The sequence below is a fragment of the Chaetodon auriga genome, chromosome 5, assembly GCF_051107435.1.
Source record: "Chaetodon auriga isolate fChaAug3 chromosome 5, fChaAug3.hap1, whole genome shotgun sequence".
Classification (NCBI taxonomy): Eukaryota; Metazoa; Chordata; class Actinopteri; order Chaetodontiformes; family Chaetodontidae; genus Chaetodon; species Chaetodon auriga.
The window spans coordinates 1,875,569-1,898,316 of record NC_135078.1 but is presented as its reverse complement, the minus strand read 5'-3'; the positions used below and the strand labels follow the sequence as shown (position 1 = coordinate 1,898,316).

The following is a 22,748-nucleotide window of genomic DNA, read 5'->3' as shown; positions in this document are numbered from 1 at the left end:
GGACAGGGATGCTCCAACGAGGCTAGCCAGGAGCCAAGGTCCATCTTCCACTGGAGAAGGACTGAGACAAACTGCTCGATGGAGGCTAACTCACCTTTGATCATGAAAAAAATTGGTCACCACTACTTGGAGATATACCCTCAGTGTCTCTGAGAGTGATGCCAATAAGAAAGTTCTCAGAGAGGAGTAAAAAAAATGAAAGTCCACAAAAGTGCTGAATGCTAAAAACCTCAATAAAAGTGATCAGCTACTCTAGCCACCTGGCTGAAAACAAGCCCAACCAAGTGAGCTAAAACCATTCATTCATTCATTCATTCATTCATCTTTTATACCCGCATATCCCTTTCGGGGTTGCGGGGGGCTGGAGCCTATCCCAGCTGGCAATGGGCGAGAGGCGGGGTACACCCTGAACCGGTCGCCAGCCGATTGCAGGGCAACATATACAGACAAACAACCATTCACACTCACACTCACACCTATGGACAATTTAGAGTCACCAATTAGCCTAATGAGCATGTTTTTGGTCTGTGGGAGGAAGCCGGAGTGCCCGGAGAGAACCCACGCATGCACGGGAAGAACATGCAAACTTCATACAGAAAGGTCCTGAACCAGCGACCCTCTTGCTGTGAGGCACGCGCACTACCTGCTGTGCCACCGTGCCGCCTGAGCTAAAACCAACAGAAAGCAAATTATAAATTATAAATAACATAATATCCAGATGCCCAGTAACTAAAATATTTTGTAGTGAATTAAAGTGTAGTGATGTGACCAAAGCTATGTAAAACTGTTATGGTTCATGACAATTGATATGGCTGGTCCATGATACCACAGCTCATTATTTTACATCATACCCACTTCTGTAGACAGTTATTGCTAGCTGTTTTGTGCCACTCAGTATCACCAAACAACATCACTGTCAAACTAAAGGCCTTCATCACATTAACAAAAAGCCAATATCAACCTGATAAACAAGTGTAGCCTAAACCAGAAACAGCAGCGAGGTTCATCAAAATGTCATCCAAATGTAAAATGCAAAGCAGACACTCTCCCACATGTATTTTTTTTTTAAAATCCCAATACAATCTCTGTATCCAGTATACAGTTTCAAGGCATTGAAAAAAAAAATGTTTGTTTCAGTGTTTATTGCAGAGGCAGAGCCTACAATAGGGGGATGACTCAGGATAGAGGGGGTCCATCAGTCAGCCAGTGTTTGATTTTCCTTCTGAGTGATAAGGGCTTTTGCAGTCAGTAACACTACTGCATTAAGACTACAGAGTCAAATTCGTGTTGGTGTGTGTGGATGAATATATGTGTGTGTCTGTAACCGTCTAACCCAATCCTCTCAATCGGGCTGACCTTTACCAGTCTTTTACAAAGAGAGTCTTGCTTTTTCAAACATATATAATTAGATTTGTGAAATTAACAGAGATGAAGATGATCCTGCTAGAGGATAAATGCCTGAGACTCCTAACCAGTCAGTTAGTACTGGAAAAGCCTTTTGGATAAGAGGCGAATTGTCTTCTAGAACCACAAAAAAAGTCCAGTTGCCTTTGGAAGCATTTAGAAGTAACAGAGATGTAACATTCTTTTAAAAGCATTGCATATTGATTGATTTGTTGGCTGAGTGCCAGTCGCTGAGTGTGGCCCTATATTGATAGAACTTGCTTTTACACTTTTTACACTTTAGTGAGGAGCACTAATTAAACCTGCAGCCCTCAACCTCCAGGATTCACAGCACACACACACACACACACACACACACACACACACACACACACACACACACACAAAACACAGGATCTGTTACAGGGTTTGTGATAGCCATATAACAGCGTTTTTTGGACAGGAGCGCAGAGAATGTTGTGTTTCCTGTGTAAAAGCATAGTTACTGTAGGGAATGGAGGCAAAGACAAATGTACAAACTGTCTGCATAAATTAAGTGCAAGAATCTAGATTAGTGCGTCATTATTGTTCCAGACATAATGATAAAAATGACAGAATATGTTAAATCTGCCTTTAACTTGAGCTTTACCACTGCTGCATGTGCCCACAACCTGCATTATTAACCATTTTATTACATTATTAAGAAAGTTGATTTAATGTGGACCTTTTTGGCAATATTGGTATCAGCAGACCTTATTTGACAATATTTTACAAACTTTTTTCTATGTAACTAAACAACAGGCAATCAAAACAAAGTCTATACGGATTCCATTGCCTGTTTGAAAAAATACATCTATGAAGATGTAAATGAACAAGACTGGTCAAGTCTAGTTTAGCAAGACAGACAATTAAAGGGGGATTCAGTGGTTTGAAAGGCAGCGTTTCGAATTGTCAGAGGTATGAGTCCATGTGGAACTGAGCAAGGAGATATTAAAGATGTTGTGATACTGACCCAGACAGCAAGGCACCAGGAGAATCCATCAAGCCATCATTCTGACATTCAGCCAGAAGAAGTACAGAGGGTTTATCTGATGTGCTGTTCCTACATCATAATTAGTGTTGCTCCAGGACCATCATTGCAACTGACCAAAAAGTCCACATATGTAGCAGGTCATGGTGGATGAATGGGTCAAGCACAGGACTTTTACCTACGAGACCAGGGTGTGTGTCCTGTGTGGACCTTATTGTTATACTGTTGACTTATTATTTTTATACTTAGTTTACCTACCCTCCTGTGGCTCGGGAGGTAGAGTTCGTATAAAGATCATCCAATTGTCTGAAGGTTTGATACCTGGCCCCTACAAGCTACAGGTCAAAGTACCCTTGGGCAAGATACTGAACCTGTTGCTGTGTCATCTGTGTGTGAGTGCACATGTGAATGGTTCACAAACAAATGTGTGTGAAAGGGTGAATGCTGACTAGTGTTGTAAAAGCACTTTGAGTGGTCGTTAAGACTAGAAAAGCACACATAAATTCAGTCCATTTAACATTTATTTTTGCCAATGGTCTGAAGATGTTAGGCTAGGCCGCAAATTTAGCAGTTACTGGGCTCAATGTACAGACCAGGAGACAAGAGTAGGAAAAACAAATTAGATTTATTAACAATAAAGATAACAAAAAACACACTCATAAGCAGAGGAGAGAACAAACAAAAGGCACACTCATAAGGAGTGGGAATGGAAAAAAAAAAGAAAAGGCACACTCAATGAGTGGAACAAACAATTCCCCACATAGGAGGCTGAGGCTGGGCAAAGGCTGAACGTGGCTGGTAGGCACTGCGAATAAAGCACATGTGAGACAAGGGAAAAAAAACTACCAGCAAAAAACAGAGATCGCAACTTGGCAAAGACTGGTACTCACTGGGCTCGGTTCTGGATAACTCATGGGAGAGATCAGGATAATCTGGCAAACACTCTAGCACAGCCTCTTCCTTAAGTACCTGAGCTCTAATCAGGCTAATGCGCTCCAGGTGCACTGCCGGAGAGGTGGAGTCAGCTGGGTGCAGGGAAACACCCAGTTGAGACAGACAGACAGACACATAACACTAGGGAAAAGGGAAACAGAGAACACTAGGAACAGACAGATCTAGCAGATCCTCACAGAAGATAGTCATGATCATTCTTTAGAATACCTGAGGGTTGTTTATTAAATGATGCCATTTCTTCTACTTGACCCGTTAAAGCCTTTGTTCACTTCTTATTGTTGCCTGTCTTCTCCTCTGTCTGTCTAGCTGGGTGTTCACCTACACCCAGCCAGCTCCGCCTCCTCAGGTGCACACCTGATGTGCATGATCCTGATTAGGCATAGAATAAAAGGGGAGAGCGCTCGTCTACCTGTTGCCAGATTATCCTGGATCCCTGGTGGAGTCTTTGTTTGTTCATTGTGAGTATGATGCTACGCTGTCTCCTCTCCACATGAGTTGCTAATGCGAAATGTTTTTGGATGTCCGTTTGTGCTTTTGTGTTTCTGTGTCTTCTGCCGTGTCAGTATGTGCCTTGCCTCAAACCCGCTTCGTCGGAGCTTCCTTAGTTGCCCTCTCACTCCTTTTGAGTGCTCCTTGTGTTATTTTTTATCCACTCCTTATGATTGCATTTTTTGCTTCCCCATTTGTGTTTAAAGTAAAGTGTTTTAATCTTTATATCTCTGTCTCTGGTCGGCGAAAGCCTACCAAATTCATAAAGTGCTTGAGCTTGACCAACATGCATTTCGAATAGCCTAAGACCTACTTAATACAATAGATATGAAATTAAATGGAAAATCTCTGCTTATTCTTTTGGAAATAGTGAAGTCTCAAAGTCTCTCATCTAGTTAATTTGGAGATGATGATCATGTTAACAGCACACTGAAAAAAGTGATTTTTTTTTTTTTTTTTTTTTTTTTTTTCGCCCTGTAATTACTTCAATTATGTATATAATTCTACAAAAAAATATCATTTCAGTGCTTTTACTTTAAAATGTCAGTTTTCCTGTGGTGTGTTACTTGATGATTGTTTGTAACAATCTATCCTCAGTTTTGTATATAAATTTTATCCTTTATTCCAAGTAATATTTACTAAACTACTACATTAACTTTATTAGTCTATATGTGCAAGTAAAATGTACTCGGGTGACATCAGTGAACCTAGCAACCATCTCTGCACTCGGAGCATGACGTCAGAGCCCCATTCAACAGCATGCTTCGAGAGTTGAGCGGTCTTTCCCTTGGACATGTCGTCAGTCACCATTGGAATTTATTTCAACATGGAACCACGGAAGTAAGTTTTAAGCAGATCTGAAAGTTTCATTGTGCATCCTAGAGCATGATTTACTAGATATTAGGTAAAAACCATATAGACACACTTTATTTTTCCTCTTCACAGAACCTAGAAGGACATCTTCTCATGCAATTTTGACTCCACAGCTGTTATAAGGTAAGATCAAATTGGTAATTATAAGGAACACAGAATTTCTTTATGTATGCCTATTGTATTGATATATAGGTTTGAATCAGAGAAAAGGGGAGGATTGTTAAAATGCTACAGACTAAAGCATGGACATGGCGGCCGCAGCCAGTCAGTTCCTTGTCTCCACACTGATTGCCCCTGCTCATTTAAAACATTTAATGCCCTTCAGATTCATTTGTCTCGGCAGCATGTGCAGATGACCACACAAAGTGGAATGCTTTCATTTTCTTGTCTACTGTGCTCTGTTTTACAGAGGAGAAGCAGTATTTTGAGCATCTTGGGGGGCCACTTGAGGAAGTTTGAACAGGTAGCATGTGTCTTCAAAAACTGCAACTTCAGCACTAATATTTATTCAACATTCACTACCCACAGATACAGAAAACACCATTCACAGTCCCCTGAGGATTTCAAAACAGAAGTCTTACAAAACCAACCCGATGAATCCATTTCAGCTCAAGTTGAGACCTATGTGGAAGACAGCTCAGAGCTTGTAGCTGGGGAACCACAGGAGTTGTCCCAAGACATAAAAGAGAGGTTTGGCCACCTCTTTTTGAAGTTGGAAAGTACTTTCAATGTTCCAAACAAATGCATTGATGAAATAGTAGATGAGTTTCATTTTATATCAACATCTGCATCTGGTCCACTTTTAAAAGATGAGGTTGTGTCCACCTTGAAAAAAACATAAGTGTGATCTGGATCCAGCTGTTGTCTCTGATTTGGTCAAAAATCTTTAAGGAACACCCTATAAGCACTGCCTTGGGGAAGGATGAGCCATTCACAACTCTGTTTAAGAGGAGAGAATTCTTGAAAAAACATTTTTCAGTTGTTGAACCTGAAGAACACATACTTGACAAGAGGGCAAAACATTTCAATATGTTCCAATATTGCCCTCCTTGCTGCAGGTCCTAAGTAAGACTTTTCAAGAAAAGACATTTGAATATGGAAAATATTCTGAAGAAGAGTACCAGACATTTCATGATGGATCTCACTATCAGAAAAATGTTTTGTTTTTTTTTTCTTTGTGAAAGAGGAGTGAGTCTTATCCTATACATTGATGACTTTGAGGTATGCAATCCTCTTGGGACATCACGAAAAAAGCACAAAGTCACTGCTGTATATTGGGTGTTGGGAAACATTCCAGTGCACTTGCAGTCCACATTGGCATCTATCTAGCAATTCTGTGTAAGGCTGAAGACACCAAGCAGTTTGGATTCCACAGAGTTAACAGATATTCAAAGCTTGGAGAAAGATCGTCTTTTTGTTCCAGAGTTAGGGAAAGCCATTAAAGGAACTGTGGTCAGTGTGGTGGCAGATAATTTCGGGGCCCACTCTGTGGCAGGATTTGTTGAGAGCTTCACAGGATCTTATGATTGCCAGTTTTGTGGTGGGGAGCGATCTATGTTTTAGTCCAATGAAGTGAGATCTGGGTCTTTGCAACAAACTGAATGTAGCAGGACGAATGTGGCGCTCCGCTCCGTCCTTTCTGCTCTCTCTCACAGCTGGCAACTTAATTAGTAGGCGGCGCTGTGAGTGTTGTACATATATATGCACTGGCACACCTGTCACGCATTGGACTACTCAAAGCCAGTGGAGTGGCTCGGTTGAGGTGAGGTGGTAGTGTGGGATATATGGTCTGCTTTTGGCACCTGCTTTGATAGCGGGAGTCTGGAATTGCTTTAATGGCAAGCATGTTTCCCTCTTTGCTCGTCCGACCGCCAGCGTACACAGCTCATTCCTCCGTTTTGTGTGTCCACAGCACGCTGTGTTGTTCGGCTAGTGGTGTTACTCGCCCTCCACTCAGGACCGGCTCATCATCATTTTTGTTATGTGCACATTGTCCACTGTATTGTAATTTTTTTGTGTTTATTCTGTATTCCCCTTGCGTTATGTAAATTTGGTATGGCTTTTTGTTTATCAACATATTGTCTATTGCTGGATTTCTAATTGATTTTGTGTTGAACAGGAGCTATGGGCCCCCGGTGCATGGCAGCCCGATCCCTTGGTGGTGGTATCCCTTTGCAGTGAAGTGCACTTTGGGTGTCCTTATTTTCTCACGTGGTGTTTAGAGTCCCTTCCCGGCTGGCTGGTTAATCACAAATGGTTAATCACCATTTTAATTGATTAAAATAAAATTTGTTAACTGTGGAATCACGTCTCTAGCCACTCATTGTGTTTCAAACCTGTGTGACCTTATGTGTTGCTGACTGGCGAAATACCCCAGGTGGCGTTGTCCGCACACTCTTTTAAAAACCTACTGCCCTGCCACCTAAAGATCAGCATACACTGCATATACAGACAGCTGTGTCTTGTCCAAGTCACACTCCTTGTTATGGTGTGAAAAAACAGTGTGCATTGTCAGAAAAACTTGAACATTTTCATGTGACATCTGGTTACCCTCCAGATGTTTTACATGACACTCTGGAAGGCATTGTTCCTGTGGAACTGGTGTTGTCATCTGATATCCTGATCAAGAAAAAGTACTTCTCTCTCATTGAACTCAATAATGCCATTCGTGATTTTTCCATTTAAGCGGAGTGATAAAACCAATCGTCTTCATCTCATTCCTGGGAACTTTACTACTCGAATCAGTGGGGGGCAGTGCACATGAAAATTGGTGCTTATTGCGACTGCTGCCTCTGATAATAGTTTTAAAAGTGCCTCAACATGAGCCTGTATGGCAGATGTTGATGACATTGAAAGACATTGTGGACCTTGTCATGTCTCCAGTCCACACAGAAGAAAGCATTTGCGGTCTTGATAGCATGATTGCAGAACACCAAAGCAGATTCCTTGATGTTTCCTCAAACACTCAAACCCAAGCACCAATTCCTGAAACACTATCCTCAGCTCATCCGGGAATTTGGCCCTGTCGCTGCCCTTTGGACAATCAGATTCGAGGCCACACAGCTTTTTCAAGAGAATCGTCAGGCACACTGGTTGTTTCAGGAATATCTTGCTGTCCCTTGCAAATAAGCACCAGCTCATGTTTGCACACCACCAATCACATGGTCTCAAACTATCACTTGCAGTCACAAAATCAACAGAGGTCTCTTTAGATGTACTTAGGGATGATCTAAAAGAACTGGTGAAATGCACATTCCCAGCTGTTACGGCTGTGCATGTTGCAAATAATGTGTGCTATTTAGGCACCAACTATGCAGTGGGAATGTTGTGTTGTGACTCCACTGCAGGATTGCCTGATTTTTCTGAAGTGTTGCAGAGAATTGTGATTTGTGACAAACTTACTTTTTTTGTACGACAACAAAACACATGGTACAATGAACACCTTAGGAGTTACGAGTTGGAGAACACAGACAGTGTACAGTTACTTGAGCAAAGACAGTTTAAAGATTTTTATCCTTTGGATGCATACACTCTTGCTGGAAGAAGACTGACAACTTTGAAGCACCACATTTGCCTCTCCTTTTAAGTAAGACATTAGTAGAAAATGATGTGCTAATTATTTTCTATGTGTATTTTACTTTGTTTTTTTGATGCAGCTTCTCCCTGTTTTGATGGCAACCCCAGTAAAGCTGCGGATCATCTTTGGCGAGAATGACATCCGCAGACTAGTTCTACCCTCAGGCATCCCGAGCACACTTCAGGACCTCTGTGACATTATTAAAGAGACATTTGACATTACAGGATCATTCACTGTAATGTATCAGGACATGGATTTTGTCAGTTTTTCACCTTGACCTAAATTGAGGAAGTACAAGATAAGGCAACCCTTAAACTTGTAATGACTGAACCAGTAGTCTTAACTCAGTCCTGTGAACATGTCAGACATTGAATCCCTTGTACCACAATCTTCTGACACAAACTCTTGCCACTCATTTGGATCTCAGGATACAATCCTGCTTTCCCCAAGATGAAAGTCAAACACCTTACAGGTCCAAGCCATGGCCATCTAAGTTTGAAATACCACCCTTTTCTTATGATGTAGACCTTGCAGTGGAAGCTGGAAACCTGGCTTATGAAAAGGATGGCACTCTGAACAACCTAAGAGTAGCAAGTACCATACTTGAGAAGCTAGCGGAGACAATATTTTGCTTCACAGCATACCCAACTGGCGTCCAGGTTCTAGCTGTAGCTGAAACCTTGGTAGAAAAGTACCCATGCCTTAAAGAGCCAGGGGCTTTTAGTGGCTTATATGGCTGGCAACAGAGGATCAAATATAAAATGGGCAATTACCGGGCAAAGTTAAGAGGTTGCCAGCTAGCCATTCCAGAACGGGAGGTTAACACACTGAAGAGACGATGCTCCAATGAAGAGGCTTCACCTAAAGGCATCAAAAGACCGAAGAGAGCCGAAGTCAACTACCTGCCACCACTGCTAGTAGGTGAGACAGAGGAAACTTCAGAGGAGAGACTAGATTTGCCCAAGGAAATAAAGAAGAAAAACAATGGGAAGATAATTGATGAGAAAGTGGATAAGTCTTTCGCTGTGCGAAGAATAGAGGTTGTAAGTCATTGGCCCACAGTTCAAGACTTAAAGGAGCGATGGCCTTCTCTGTTCAGTGAAACTCAGGTAAATCCAGTTCATTCTTTCAGTTACTGTATATCACACTACATTTGTTTTTTTCTGACTTGTTCATGCAGCAACTAAGCGTACCTGGGGTCTGTTGAGTAATCTTGATCATGATTTTGTGTTTATCTCTCATTTCAGATCAAAGAGGAGTTCAAAAGACTAACTGCAATTCATCTGGAGCGAACCTTTTTGTCCAAACCTGAGAGGCACACCACCAAACTCGTGGAGATATTTCAGAAGAAGGGCGGGATTGCAGAAATGAAAATTAGACCAATGTTGGACTCACTGAGTGAGGTAAATATTTTAATTTATTTCATTGCATCATCTAATGTTGAGCTGATACACACTGAGAATGTATTGCTGATGTTTTGTTTGTTTTGATCAGTGGCTGTGTTGGCCTCAAACCTTTCTCTCAATCTCATTACTGTGGCCACAATTTACTGCATAATTTTTCCCAGAAATGTAGACAAACCTGCCCTCTCTCATAATATGTGTTTAAAAAAGCAGAGACATTTACAGAATTTTCACTGTGAGTCTTTGAGTGTGGTCAGATCCCTTTCTGCTCCTTCTAGACTCCAATACAAACATTTTCAGATAGAGACAGACAAAAGGGACTCCAGTTTGATACTGACTGTCACAACAGCTGCCCTGAGGGACATCACTTAGGTTTGCAGTGTTTATCACCTACTTTAGTTTCAAAGTTCAACACACGCACATTTTGACATCTCCTTAATGTTTAGAGAGAAATATTCATGTATTTGAGTAGCTCTGTCTTTACAATGAATGACTCTTAACCTTTGAGTGACTCTTGACCTTAAGGCCGTGGGTTTGATTCCCATGTTTCCAGTGGCCCTGTAGCCCTTGTGTGAGCCCTTGATGGGGCACATTGTCTCAACACACACCATTAAGAAATACATATTAAGTTGCACACTTATCATACCCTTGCCCATCTAGAACTGTAGGCTTACATTCCCTGTAGGTAACTTTCTGTTTACATTTGTACGTGCTGTTATATACTGTACTCTGTAATAAATTCTTATCTTTAACAGCAACGTGTCGAAGGGAGAAGAGACATAATCACACATTGCTTGGCTGAGTTCCTTGGAGAGTCTGGAGAGGAGCTGATCAAAGACTATCAGGTAAATACTATGATTTTTGGATTTTCTGATGATTATCATGACCATATTAAGATGGTTGTCCAGCCTTCTAGTCTGATATTCCGTTGTGATGTTATCTTTGGGGGTGAAACTTGTTTATTCTGATAACAAATAAGGGCATAAATGAACCAACAATTAATGGCAGTGTGTCCCGTTTTGAACTGATAATGTATCTGACATTTTTGTCAGTTATTGGGTCAATTTTAAGAATTTGTTCTGAAGATAATTTGTTCGAGCAAGATTACCCTGCTGCAAATTTTCAACTGTTCACAGGGAATCATTCATTCTTCGATTTTCACACACGGTCTTCCAGATATTCCTCTTTATTCAGAAAGTTTAAAACCACTTGCTGTGCTAAGATTTGTAGTTCAGTGTAACAGCCACCATTAGTCTGAGTAAGATTTGTGACACACAATCACACACACACAAACATACACACAGACACACACACACACACACACACACACACACAAAAACAAGAACAGATATAATCATGCAGACCCTTGTTCTGCCTGATGTTCAGTGTAGAGCTGATGCAGATGGTTTGGTCTGTCATTAATCAGTATGTAAGTTCTCATTCATGTACCTGTAAACAGGCCCAACCTTGTGTTGTGTTTCAAGCAACTGATGCTGCTTCCCATTGAATACGTGTATGTTTGCATGTGTATGTTTTTTTGTTTATGATGTTATGTAGATATTTTAAATATCTATGTAAATTCAAATTGTAAATTAGGTCTAAATTTAAAAATGTTTGGACAGTTGATAGATGTGTTAACTAGACGTGACGTGGATTTTGAAAATCCTCAAAATGTATGTTTGTGGTTATAATATTAAGTAGATATTTTGAATATCTATGCCAATTTAAATGGTAAATAAAGTGCACATTTAAGAATGGAAAATGTTTGTTTACTCTGTTACACAAAAAAAGTAACAAATGTTTTTTTGTGGTAATTTCAAGTAGTATATTATAATTTAATCAAGTAAATATTACTTAATAATTACTTAGAATAAAACAAGAAAAGGTTAGTTAAATAAGAATAAGAAACACCAACAATTTAATCAGATTTTTCAATTAGGTGCAATGGTCATTGAGTGAAATTTACTATCAATAGGTGAGGACTTCCTGTGGACATTGCTAGTAAAGTTTACATGACTATTTTTTGTTAATTTAAAAAAAAAAAAAAAAAAGTGTTACTTGGAAGTAAATGCCACTTAAAAGTCCTGAGTAAAAATGACAAGGAATTCCTGTGTGGGAAAACCTTTCCTAGCTTTTTTAAGTAAATGGCACTCCAATTTTTTTTTCAGTGCATATCTGCTGCATTTTCATCCTCAAAAATGCCTTAGAAGGCATTAAAAACTCAAGTTTGATTAAAAGTCTAAAATGCTTTCTCTTGATGTCAGTTATAAAATGTTTTTGGACGTGATTTCTGGCTGTTGGGATGATACGTTTTTAATAACTACGGACCTGTATCCAACTTACCCTTTTTAAGTAAAATTTTAGAAAAACTGGTTTTCAACCAAGTCAGTGACTTTATAAACAGAAACAACATCTTTGAGAGACATCAGTCTGGTTTTAGGATAAACCACAGCACTGAGACAGCACATTTAAAGATTTTAAACGACATTAGGTGGAACTTAGATAACAAGAAACTCACAGTCTTGGTTCTACTGGATCTAAGCGCCGCCTTTGATACAGTAGACCATCACATTTATTAAATAGACTCAGACAGGTTGGCCTCCCTGGTACTGTTTTTAAATGGTTCCACTCCTATCTCACAGACCGATGTTTTTATGTAAGTATGGATACTTGTTCCTCAGGAACCCATGAAATTAGGTGTGGGGTTCCCCAAGGCTCAATTTTAGGTCCAATTCTTTTTAATCTTTATATGCTTCCTCTTGGAGACGTCATTAGGAGACACGGCATCAGTTTCCATAGCTACGCTGATGACACACAGCTTTTACATTGCCGTGTCTCCTGATGACACAGGGCTAATTGATGCCCTTTTTAACTGCATTTTAGATATCAAGTCATGGATGGCAGGGAATTTCCTACAGCCTTCAACCAGGACAAAACAGAGGTTTTAGTTATAGGTCCTGAAGGTCAGACTGAGAAACTTTTACCAAAACTACAAGATTTTAAACCAGCCCAATCTGTAAAAAACCTGGGCATGATTTTTGACTCTGAGCTGACTTTATCCCACATATCAAAAATATAACAAAAATAGGCTTTTATCATCTTAAGAACATAGCCAGAGTCCGCTCATTTCTCTCACACCAGCACAGAGGTGCTAATGCATGCTTTTATTTCCTGTCATTTAGATTACTGTAATGCCCTGCTCTCTGGTCTTCCCAAAAAGAGTATTTCAAACCTCCAATTACTGCAAAACTCAGCTTCACGCATGCTGACGAAGACCAGAGGGCGGGCCCACATTACACCAGTTTTACAGTCGCTTCATTGGCTCCCTGTCCACTTCAGGATTGATTTTAAGGTTCTTTTACTAGTTTTTAAATGTCTTAACAGCCTTGCGCCCTCTTACTTATCTGATCTGCTTTTACCATATCAACCCTCGCGGACCCTGAGGTCCTCCGGCACTGGCCTTTTATCCATACCAAAAGCCAGAACTAAAACCCATGGTGAGGCGGCATTTAGCCACTATGCTTCACACCTGTGGAACAGCCTGCCGGAGATCCTCAGGACTGCAGAGACTGTTGATATTTTTAAAAAAAGGTTAAAGACACACCTTTTTAATCAGGCTTTTAACTGACTTTTAAATTCTTCTTACGTTTTTATCATTTATCTTATGTTGATGCCTTTTACTCTGCTGTCTTATATTTTGTATTATTTTACCCTATTTTATCTACTTTACTTATTATCTCATGAACTTCTCTTCTTTTAACTGTTTAATTTATTTATTTATTTATTTTTTTTTTTGGCATTCTCCTCAATCCTCAGCGCCTTGCCATGTCTCATTACTCCTGCTACTGTCTGTGGTGAGTGTGTGTGTGTGTGTGTGTGTGTGTGTGTGTGTATGTGTAGTTGAGGGTGTGTGTTAGTACATGCATGTAGTTGAGGGTGTGTGTTAGTACATATGGAGTGTTGGTGGGTTTTTGGTGTTCTGTTTTTATTTATATTGTTTTTAACTCTTGTAAAGTACTTTGTGTTGCATTATGTATGAAAAGTGCTAGATAAATAAAGTTTGATTTGATTTGATATACACATCTTTGTTTTGGCTGTGTTTTCTGTCTGCCCTGGTTCTGCTTCTGTTTCTCTGCAGGGCTGGAGTGTGGCAGGACGGGGTCAATCTCCTCTGAAGCGAGTGGCTTCTAGACACACCTGACTCTAATCATCCTTCATCAAGGCTCTCCTTTTTTAAGCTGGCTTCTCCCACACTCCTGTGCCAGATGATTCTCGCTCTTGCCTTTTGTGTCTCACCACAGAGTTATCTCCTGCTCCCTGCCACGCTCCTGCAGCTGACGCGGTAGTCTTTTCCTGTGCTTTTGGTTCGCTCATATGAGTTCTACTAGTCTTCACTAACAGTGAATTGTTGTTCTCTTTTTATGTGCTGAGTTTTTTCCCCCAGCTGTGATTTTTTTTTTTTTTTTTTTTTTTTGGTCTGCCCGAGTTGCATTTTTTCCCTAACGGTGATTCTTATTATTTATTTATTTATTTTTTGTTCTCTTCAGTTTTTGGTTGCTGAGTTTTTTTTCCCCCAGCAGTGATCTTCGGTTTTTGCCTGCCTGTGCTGCATTTTTCCCTGATGGTGATTTTTGGTTGTTGTTATTTTTTTGATCAATAAACTGTGTTAAAACTCTCTGCATTCTGGGTCCTTGCCTTCCTCACGATCTTAACACTCTCAACTAAAAGTAGGATTGTTCTGAACAGTGTTGCCAACTCCTCAGTGAGAAAGTAGGTAAAGGCTGTCCTAAAAGTTGCCAGAAGTCGCTAAATGACGTAATCGCATGATTGTGTTTTTTTTATTATTTTTGTTTATTTTATTTTATTTTATTTTATTTTTTTTATTGTTTTTTAACCAATGTCCCACTTAGGACTTATATGAACATTTGCACTGCTACTACTGACCCCTCCTCCCCTCCTCTGCCACCCAACACACACACACTTACAGAAAGAGTAAGTCATCATTTTCACCCTCCATGGCAGGTTCAGCTGCTGAAGGAGTAGGCAGTTGATGTGCCAAAAAGCTGTAACACATGGTTCGGTAGCTGGTGTTCATAGCAAGCCTCACCAGACAGCTTCAGGCCATAACGGATATACAGGATAGAATTAAGTGTCTGTAAGGACATCTAATTACGCAGTTTTGTCTTTACCACACTCATCTGGCTGAATACTCTCTTGACCTCAGCATTTGAATGTGTCAAAGACAGAACAGACACAGCAGCAATAGCCAGCTCTTTGAATGGGTTTATACCAGCTGCATCTCTGAGTGCCCATACCTCGCTCCAGAAAGCCAGGGTGTTTTTCATCTCATTCCACCTGCTGAGATGAACAGTCAGCCATTGCTGGACAAGGCTGAGAAGCCAAGCAGCTTTGCTATGTCTTCCATTTCTGCAGGGCTCTTAGTGTGCTGTAGAGTTTTCTCCACATTAAAGAGTGACGTGCTGCAGTGCTTCAATGTTGTCTGGTAATCTTGCCCTCAGCTCAGTTGTGAGGGAGACAGTAAAGGCCACACACCGCTTTCAAATGTTGCTGTTATCCTCAAGGTGGAGCTCAGCTGCCTTAGACTCAAAAAAATAACCAAGGTATGGTTTTGGATTGAGGTATCCATCTATTGGCTCTTTTAGTACATCACTGTTTGCCAGTGGGTTCAGTACCCTGCTGCTCGATGAACCTAACCAAGCTGTCAAGTAGCTTAAGCGGATCGACCTGATCACCCTCAAAAGCCTTGATGGCCAGCTGGACCTCACCTACGAGTGACTTTTAAAAAGGTAAAGAATGTTTTGGGGGTCACTATCCATGTTGTGCAACACCTCAGCCATGTAACAGTGTTCACTTGACTTTGTTACTGCAAAATGGAGCTTGAACTCCTCCCACCGGTCCAAAATATGAGAAACCACAGGTTCAATGGACAACCAATGTGTGGCACAGACCTATGTGATTTGGAGGGGTTTCTCTCCACAGTTCATTGTCTCATATATGGCCTTGTAGGCGTCCTTGCACTTGGGGGAAGCTGAGAACCAGTTATAAGTCTCTCGTACTAAATACTCAACACTACGAGGGAGGGTGTCGTTGCATGCATGAGTCACTGCTAGCGGTAAAGAGTGGCACACGCAGTGAACAAGTACCAAGTCTTTGAGGCCATGCTCCTCCTGCAGCACCTTATGGACCCCGCTGTTGTCCATGCCTATTCCTATTAGTTTATTCTTTTTGAGGCCACACTTGTCGAGGAATGCCACAACAGAATGGGCAATTGACCTTGAATCTCCTCCCGCCAACTCAACAAGGCCCATAAAGGTTGATATTACAGTAAGCTTAGTCTCACTAAAATACCGAATGACAACCCCCAGGTATTTGGAAACACTGATGTCAGTAGACTCATCGAGAAGCAGACTACAGCTGCTCTCACCCACATCTGAGACTAACTTTTTCAGGAAATATGGTGCAATCACACCATTCATCATCTCAGTGCACTTTGTGCGGTGCATCTGAAAGTGAGTTGTAGCCACAGAATCTGAAAATGCTACTTTGCATGCCTCTCCAATATGATCACATGCTAGCGAAAAGCAATGTTCTGCAATGACAAGGGCCATTGTGGCCTCTGCCTTTTTAGCACCAACACCATCACAACACAACACAACAGACACAACACAGCCGAACTCATTGCCTGCTCCTTTTTTTTTTTTTTTTTTCTCACTGCCCGCTGTAAAAAGGGACGGTTCATGCCATCACGTCAGAGTCTCCTAAAGTCTCGAACGCCAGGAAAAGTATCTAGATTTGTCGCAAAAAGTTGCTGGGGGGGGGGGGTCTGAAATCTCCCTAAATATGGCGAAATATAAGCTATTTCTGCTGTTGATGTATGGCCCGTGCCGCATGCATCAGAATCAATGCATTTCTTGTTTTCGTCTCCTGACAGCATGAAACATGGCCAATACTGGCTGAGATGACAGAAAAATTACAACTCACTCAATACAAATTCCTGCAGACCTCTCTCCATTTTGCTGTCAGATGGCTAAGGCAACTTGTGTTGTTTCCTGTTTTCAACATTCTTCTTCTTCTACTCTGTTTATTATAATGATGAATAATTTAGCTCATACAGCCAACTTCTGACAAAACTACACTTTGCTTAGCCGAGTTTATTCGCTCCAAACCAGTTTATGGAAACATGCATAATTAGCATAATGCATAATTTGCATTATCTTTTTTTTTTTTTTTTTTTTGCCATTTATGCCATTTCACTTAAAATTCACACCGCAAAAACTTAAAGGAATTTAAGTTACATTGCATATTTGAGTAATCTATCTATCCATCCATTTTATGTTGTTTAATGGGTCCAGCTTGCATTAATGTATTGAATGGTTATAATGATAATGGTGAATATTATCATTACTAGAAGTAGTCTTAATTTTTGTTTGTGGGCTTGCTTCTTTTCATAGGTTTTGCTGTGAGTAGTAATACCAACTTTAAGTTTGAAGTGAGTCAAATTGTCCAGAACCATTTATGCTTGTTTTCACCGACATTCATAGCTTTATCTCTATGTGCTGTACTGACCTGCCTGTTGTTGTTCACTACCTATAGATAGATAGTTCACTGTCTATCTATGATCAGTCAAGAAATGAATATTTTCCATAACATAGTATAGTACAATGGTGTATGTACAGTACAGGCCACATAAATGCTAAATTAAGAACAGTTTTTCATAAATCCCCAAGGCATGTCACAAATAAAGTGCACGTAAAAAACATTGAGGAGTGGTGGAATTACGTGTATTGTAGCATACAAGGAAAATTCACTATGATACACATACAGTAGTGTCAGATGTTGAGCACTGTTGAATTACTGTCAACTCAATAAATGTAAATGTTTCAAATTAAAAGTCTGCCAGCAAGAGGACAGATTATAAGGCTGTGCTGGAAGTGGTCACTCATTGACCGCAGTTTAACAGGCAAACTGATGATGAGATGTGTCAAGAAGGGTATTTCTTTGCAATGTAACTGGGGAAAATAGGTTTAGTACCACACAGAACAGGACAGGACACGGTACCTCTCCATCACGGTGGCTGCCTCCTGCTCTCTTTTTCGCCTCTTTCTCTCAGCAATGCCTCGGAAAGCCCTGCCAGGATGTTAAAGCATTAGGTGGTTTTGTGGCTAAATAATATTTAATGTTTTAGCAGCGCTTGACCTAACACCAACAATATTTTTGTCTGAACCCAAACTGACCCAGAAGGTAAATAACCTTTACAGCACTGATCAGATTTTACTCAGAACTTGTTTCTAATATAGTTGTCATAATTTTGGTTTTGAGTTTCAAGGGGATTTAACTAAGCCTGATTGAAATGTCATGAAGGTAAAAGGGAAAAATGACCAGATTTAAACCCTTTGGTTGAGTTGGGTTCAAGCATAAATAAAAAGTTCCAGTCAGGGTGGGATGGGGTAAAGGGGTTTAAGGTGAGGGATTTTAACTCCACAAGGGTTAGTGAGGGTTTGGTTAGATTTGCTTAGTGGTTAGTTAGCAGCACATGGACATTTTATCCACCAGGGTCATTTGACATTGTGGAAATTCTCAAGTAGCGCATACAGCACACACACTAGGATCACAATGCAAAATAATTATATACAAAAAGATACTATTTGGAGAGGCCAAGAAAATTCTGTCTCTCCAATTAGCTAGATTACTCATTAGCTACATTAGCTATATCATTAAGTCATCAGTATTAGCCATCCTAGTACAGTAGTAAAGATCTTTGAGTCTTTAATATAATTTCTAATAATAACTTTAATGATTTTAAACCATTATGTTTGTTCATGTTGTTTGCTCACCAGAAAGCTGAGAACTGTCTCCCCCTTTTGCACCAAAAAGCATTCCAGCAGATTTGTCACCAAATTCAACTATTCAATTACACTACAGTATGAGCTGGTAAACCTTTCTAAGGTAACAACCCTATTTGTTTTTTGTCTCAGATTTCATATGGGAATACCTACGGGATGTTAGCCTGCAATATGGTCTTTGGGTTTTTAAATACTTCCATCTGGCATGGGCTGTATCATTTTCTATATAGGACCATGTTGTAATTTTAAATCAATTTATGACATTCACCAACATTATAAAGCCTGACAACAGCAACAAGTTGTACCCACTGATATATTACCTAAGCGATTTAAATTGCAATTACAGTCTTTTCAGTAAATTAAACTTCAGCCCTATTTGACAGTCTAGATCATGTTAAACATGATATGTTGAAACAGTGATAACAAACTTATCTTGTTTGTACAAGAAAGAAAAAAGATAAAACAAATAGATAAATAAATGTTGCTAATGTTGAGGTTGTCCCAAGGTTCAACCGTTGTTTTGTTTTTTTTTGTTAGGAGCAATGTCTAAGTAACCTTAGCTATTTTTTTTTATTGAAAATATATAAAAAAAATGCTAGTTTAGTTCACAGTAAAATATTAAGATGTCACAGTGGCATATTAAATTACCCAAAATTCAATAGAAATTATCATGACATTCAAAACTATTTTGTTTTTAAATATCACTACAAAGTTACTAGCAGTTGTCCACTTATTCCAGTTTTTCCGTGTAGCTGCTTGAGCCAACGTTAGCTTGACATACTGACAGATCAAGCTGCTGTTAATCAAAGCTACCAGTTACTACTGGAACTTTGATTATGCGGCGAGACTGACCACTCTGTTCTTTTTGAGCTACAAAACCATATAGTCCATTTTCGAGTGGTGCTTCTTCTTTTTTGAAGAAACCACCACCTTTGGCTAAATTTAATTAGTACATACATTGGCACTAAGAGAATCAGATAACAGCCAAGAGTTTAGACTCTTCATTAGGTAAATGCGCACAGTTGCCAGAAAAACTTTTATCTCTCAGAGGTTAAGGGCAATAATCGTCATTTTACCTCACAACTCATGTGCTTTGAAAGTTGCACTTATTCAAACTGCACTTTCCATTTAAATTGACATTTTTCAGCTCTAGTTATTGCTAATATGAATGCTATTTGACATGTGCCTATTATCATATCCTTAGACTCTAATTTATAAGGTTAAATGCAGCACTGGTGCTAGATAGGTCTATATGCATACATGTTGTTACATATCCTCTTCATCGGCATAACTTATGTCTATCTTTAGATGTGATCCCAGCAAAAATGACTTTGCTAATATGAGACTCTTTTCCTATCTTGAGCACGATATTTCAAATTCTTGATTCAAGAGCACAGTATTTCAATTTGAGGGCATGACTCGATTGCATGTTAAGGTTTTGTGATGCTTTCTCTCAAAATCATGCCCTCCCACTCAAATAGCCCCTGCTTGTGCTTAGATTTGCTCTACTTCTGCTCAAACTGTATGCTTACACTGAGATATGTTGTTGCTTGCACATATTTCCTGCACTCAAGATTCAGGCCTTCTCCTTGCACTCAGGCTGCTTCTGTGTCTACTCTCAGATTTTTCCTTTGCTCTTTGAGTTTTGTGAAATACCCCTGTCAAAATTCCCCAACCAATAGAATGCCAGTTGTCATGTTGACCAATGGAGCCACAACGGATCCTTTAAATACTGCCTCATTGCGGTGCATTTGCTTAGGACAGGACTGAATGGATCATGTATTATCCACCCAATAGAGGTACTCTAAAAAGTAAAGCAAACATGCTTGCAACACAGTAAGGATCATTTCATTTGTCAATGAAACAACTGAAATTCAATTGGTTGAATAAATACAGGAAAAAAGTTCAATTTGCTGGAAGCAATGTTTTGCTTTTTAATGATGTTTCCATTAGCTAAAGGAACTAGACAGAAACAGTTGCATTGTGCAAGTGTAATACATGAAAGAACATTCAGTTGACTGCCATTACTCAGACAATGTGTACCAATAATTTAATAGTTAAAGTTGATAACTATTTGTGCAACTCGTGAATGTAGATTATTCCTATGTAATCAATCAGTGAATTGAGCATTGCTGATTCTCATTTAATTCCTGGTACAGTACCTTCTGTGCACCATAGTTGGCTATTATGTGAATATATAACTTCAAACACCCAGTCCGGCAGACACTGAGGTTGAGGGGGTTAACAACACAGCAGACTGAATAGCAGAAAGCCACGAGGAAAAGGGTTGTCACCTAACTGACAGAGTGAAAAGAATTAAGAGCAATGAAGAAGAACAGTGGGGGCAACTGGAAGAGTTACTCACGATATTCTACAGTCGGCGTTTGGAAGGGCACCACATAGAGAGGAGAGGAAGAAGAACACAATGAAAGAGAAGTTAGCAACAGAGCCAGCCAAATACTCCACATACTCCACAGGCACACTCCGGAGGCAGGTCTATTTTATAGTTCTCACTTTCACAGAGGACACAATGAGCAAAAAAACTCACCTTAAGTGGAAAGGTCCTGACTTTAAACTCTAAATATCAGTGAGCAAGGGCAGAATCTTTGTCTAATGATACAGACTGGATGGCCACTGTGCACATACTGTACCTACCTGATCTGATCAAAATCAGACGAAGAACTGCCCACAGACAAACTAAAACAAACTCGTCATATTACAGGTGAAAGGCCAGTGTCAGGCCCATATATCAGTCTGACCTTATTAGGGACAGGGACAGATGGAAACAGATGGAAAAAAGGATGAAAGACACTGACATATGGAGACAGAAGTGGGAGAGTGGGAGAGATGAAGTGAAAGATCATGGTGGGTGAGTTTTGTCTGTTTGAGGGACATAATTATAAGATCTGGGTGATAGGTTATAATTAACTGGTCATGAAGAGTGGATGGCACACTGTGTGTGTGTGTGTGTGTGTGTGTGTGTGTGTGTGTGTGTGTGTGTGACTCAGTGTATGCCTGTGAACTAGACCAACATACATTCTCTACTTTCTGAATCCAGTTCACAACTTAATGTTTTGTTTGGATCTTTAAAGCTGGGGTTGGTCAGTAAGCTAAATTTTGAAAGTATGCAACTGACTTCATGCCTCCCTCCAAAGCCACTCCTGTAAAACACATGATCGCACACGGTGTGACTATTGCTGGAAGACAAGTCCACAAGAGAGTGATGGGGAGAGGAGTAGTGATGAGAAGACCTGTTCTTTTTATAAATAGATAATAAACAACTCTGTGTAAATACCACAATCACATTAACACAAGCAAAACAGCCATCATGTGGTCATCAGGTGTTTGCTTTATGTCATCAAGATGAACCAAATATTTTGCTAAGACGTGTGGATGAATTTCATTGTGTGAGTATGACCAGGCATTTAGGAAAAAGCCACTGAAATGTCATGGGAGGCTGAAAGCCTTCAGTTGTGTCCACAGAAAAAAAGGATTAAAGACTTGTATGTTTTGGAAGATAACAATGAAATCATCAGTTTTGGTGTCAATACTCTTGAATGAACCAAGCATGCAAGTCTGTGGCTGTGAATATTAATGCAATGCACTTGAGTTCAAAACTGACATAAAAAGAAAAGCAAACCTTAGGAAAATTAACTAGGAACCAAGAATGCTTGAAAAGATGAGTTGTAAGTTGAAGTGCAAATTCAGGGGTACTGGTTAGAGTCATGTTTGAAAATGGATAATTAAAACTAATATTAAACCTAAAAATGACAAATATTTTTCGGTATAGTACAAGGCATTACACCACCATAAAAAAAGAAACTGAATGAAAAACTGACTTCATTTTTGAATTGGCTGTGTAATGTTGGGATCTGGTAGGAGCAGATTTGATTATTAGCAGATATTAAGGATAGTTACTGATACCAATAAGGGACCAATAACTAAATCATGGACATAAGTGCTGTTCACTTAAAATGCCAATGTTTAAAATACCATTTTACATTTACCAGGTGAATAGGGTGGAATCTGAGCACTGACCCTCACAACCGTTACGACAACACATATGCACAAATATTCACAGACAGCTGCTCTTTAAATGTACAATAGCTTTAATTTAACTTCACTAATGCTAATTAACAAGTAATACTCCTCCACTAACAAGCATGAAGTGTGTA

General features: G+C 39.8%; 1 protein-coding gene across 3 annotated transcripts in view; it reads right to left on the bottom strand.

Moving 5' to 3' along the window:
* Positions 1–22,748, bottom strand: part of nsmfb (NMDA receptor synaptonuclear signaling and neuronal migration factor b) — a 153,067-nt gene that overhangs the window by 101,758 nt on the left and 28,561 nt on the right. For 2 of the 3 annotated variants that reach the window (XM_076730197.1, XM_076730196.1), the window contains exon 5: positions 17,789–17,857. The exons of the other annotated variant lie outside the window; for it this stretch is intronic. In XM_076730197.1, coding sequence (XP_076586312.1) covers positions 17,789–17,857 — 69 coding nt within the window. The remainder of the gene's footprint in view (positions 1–17,788; positions 17,858–22,748) is intronic. 3 annotated transcript variants of the gene reach the window in all.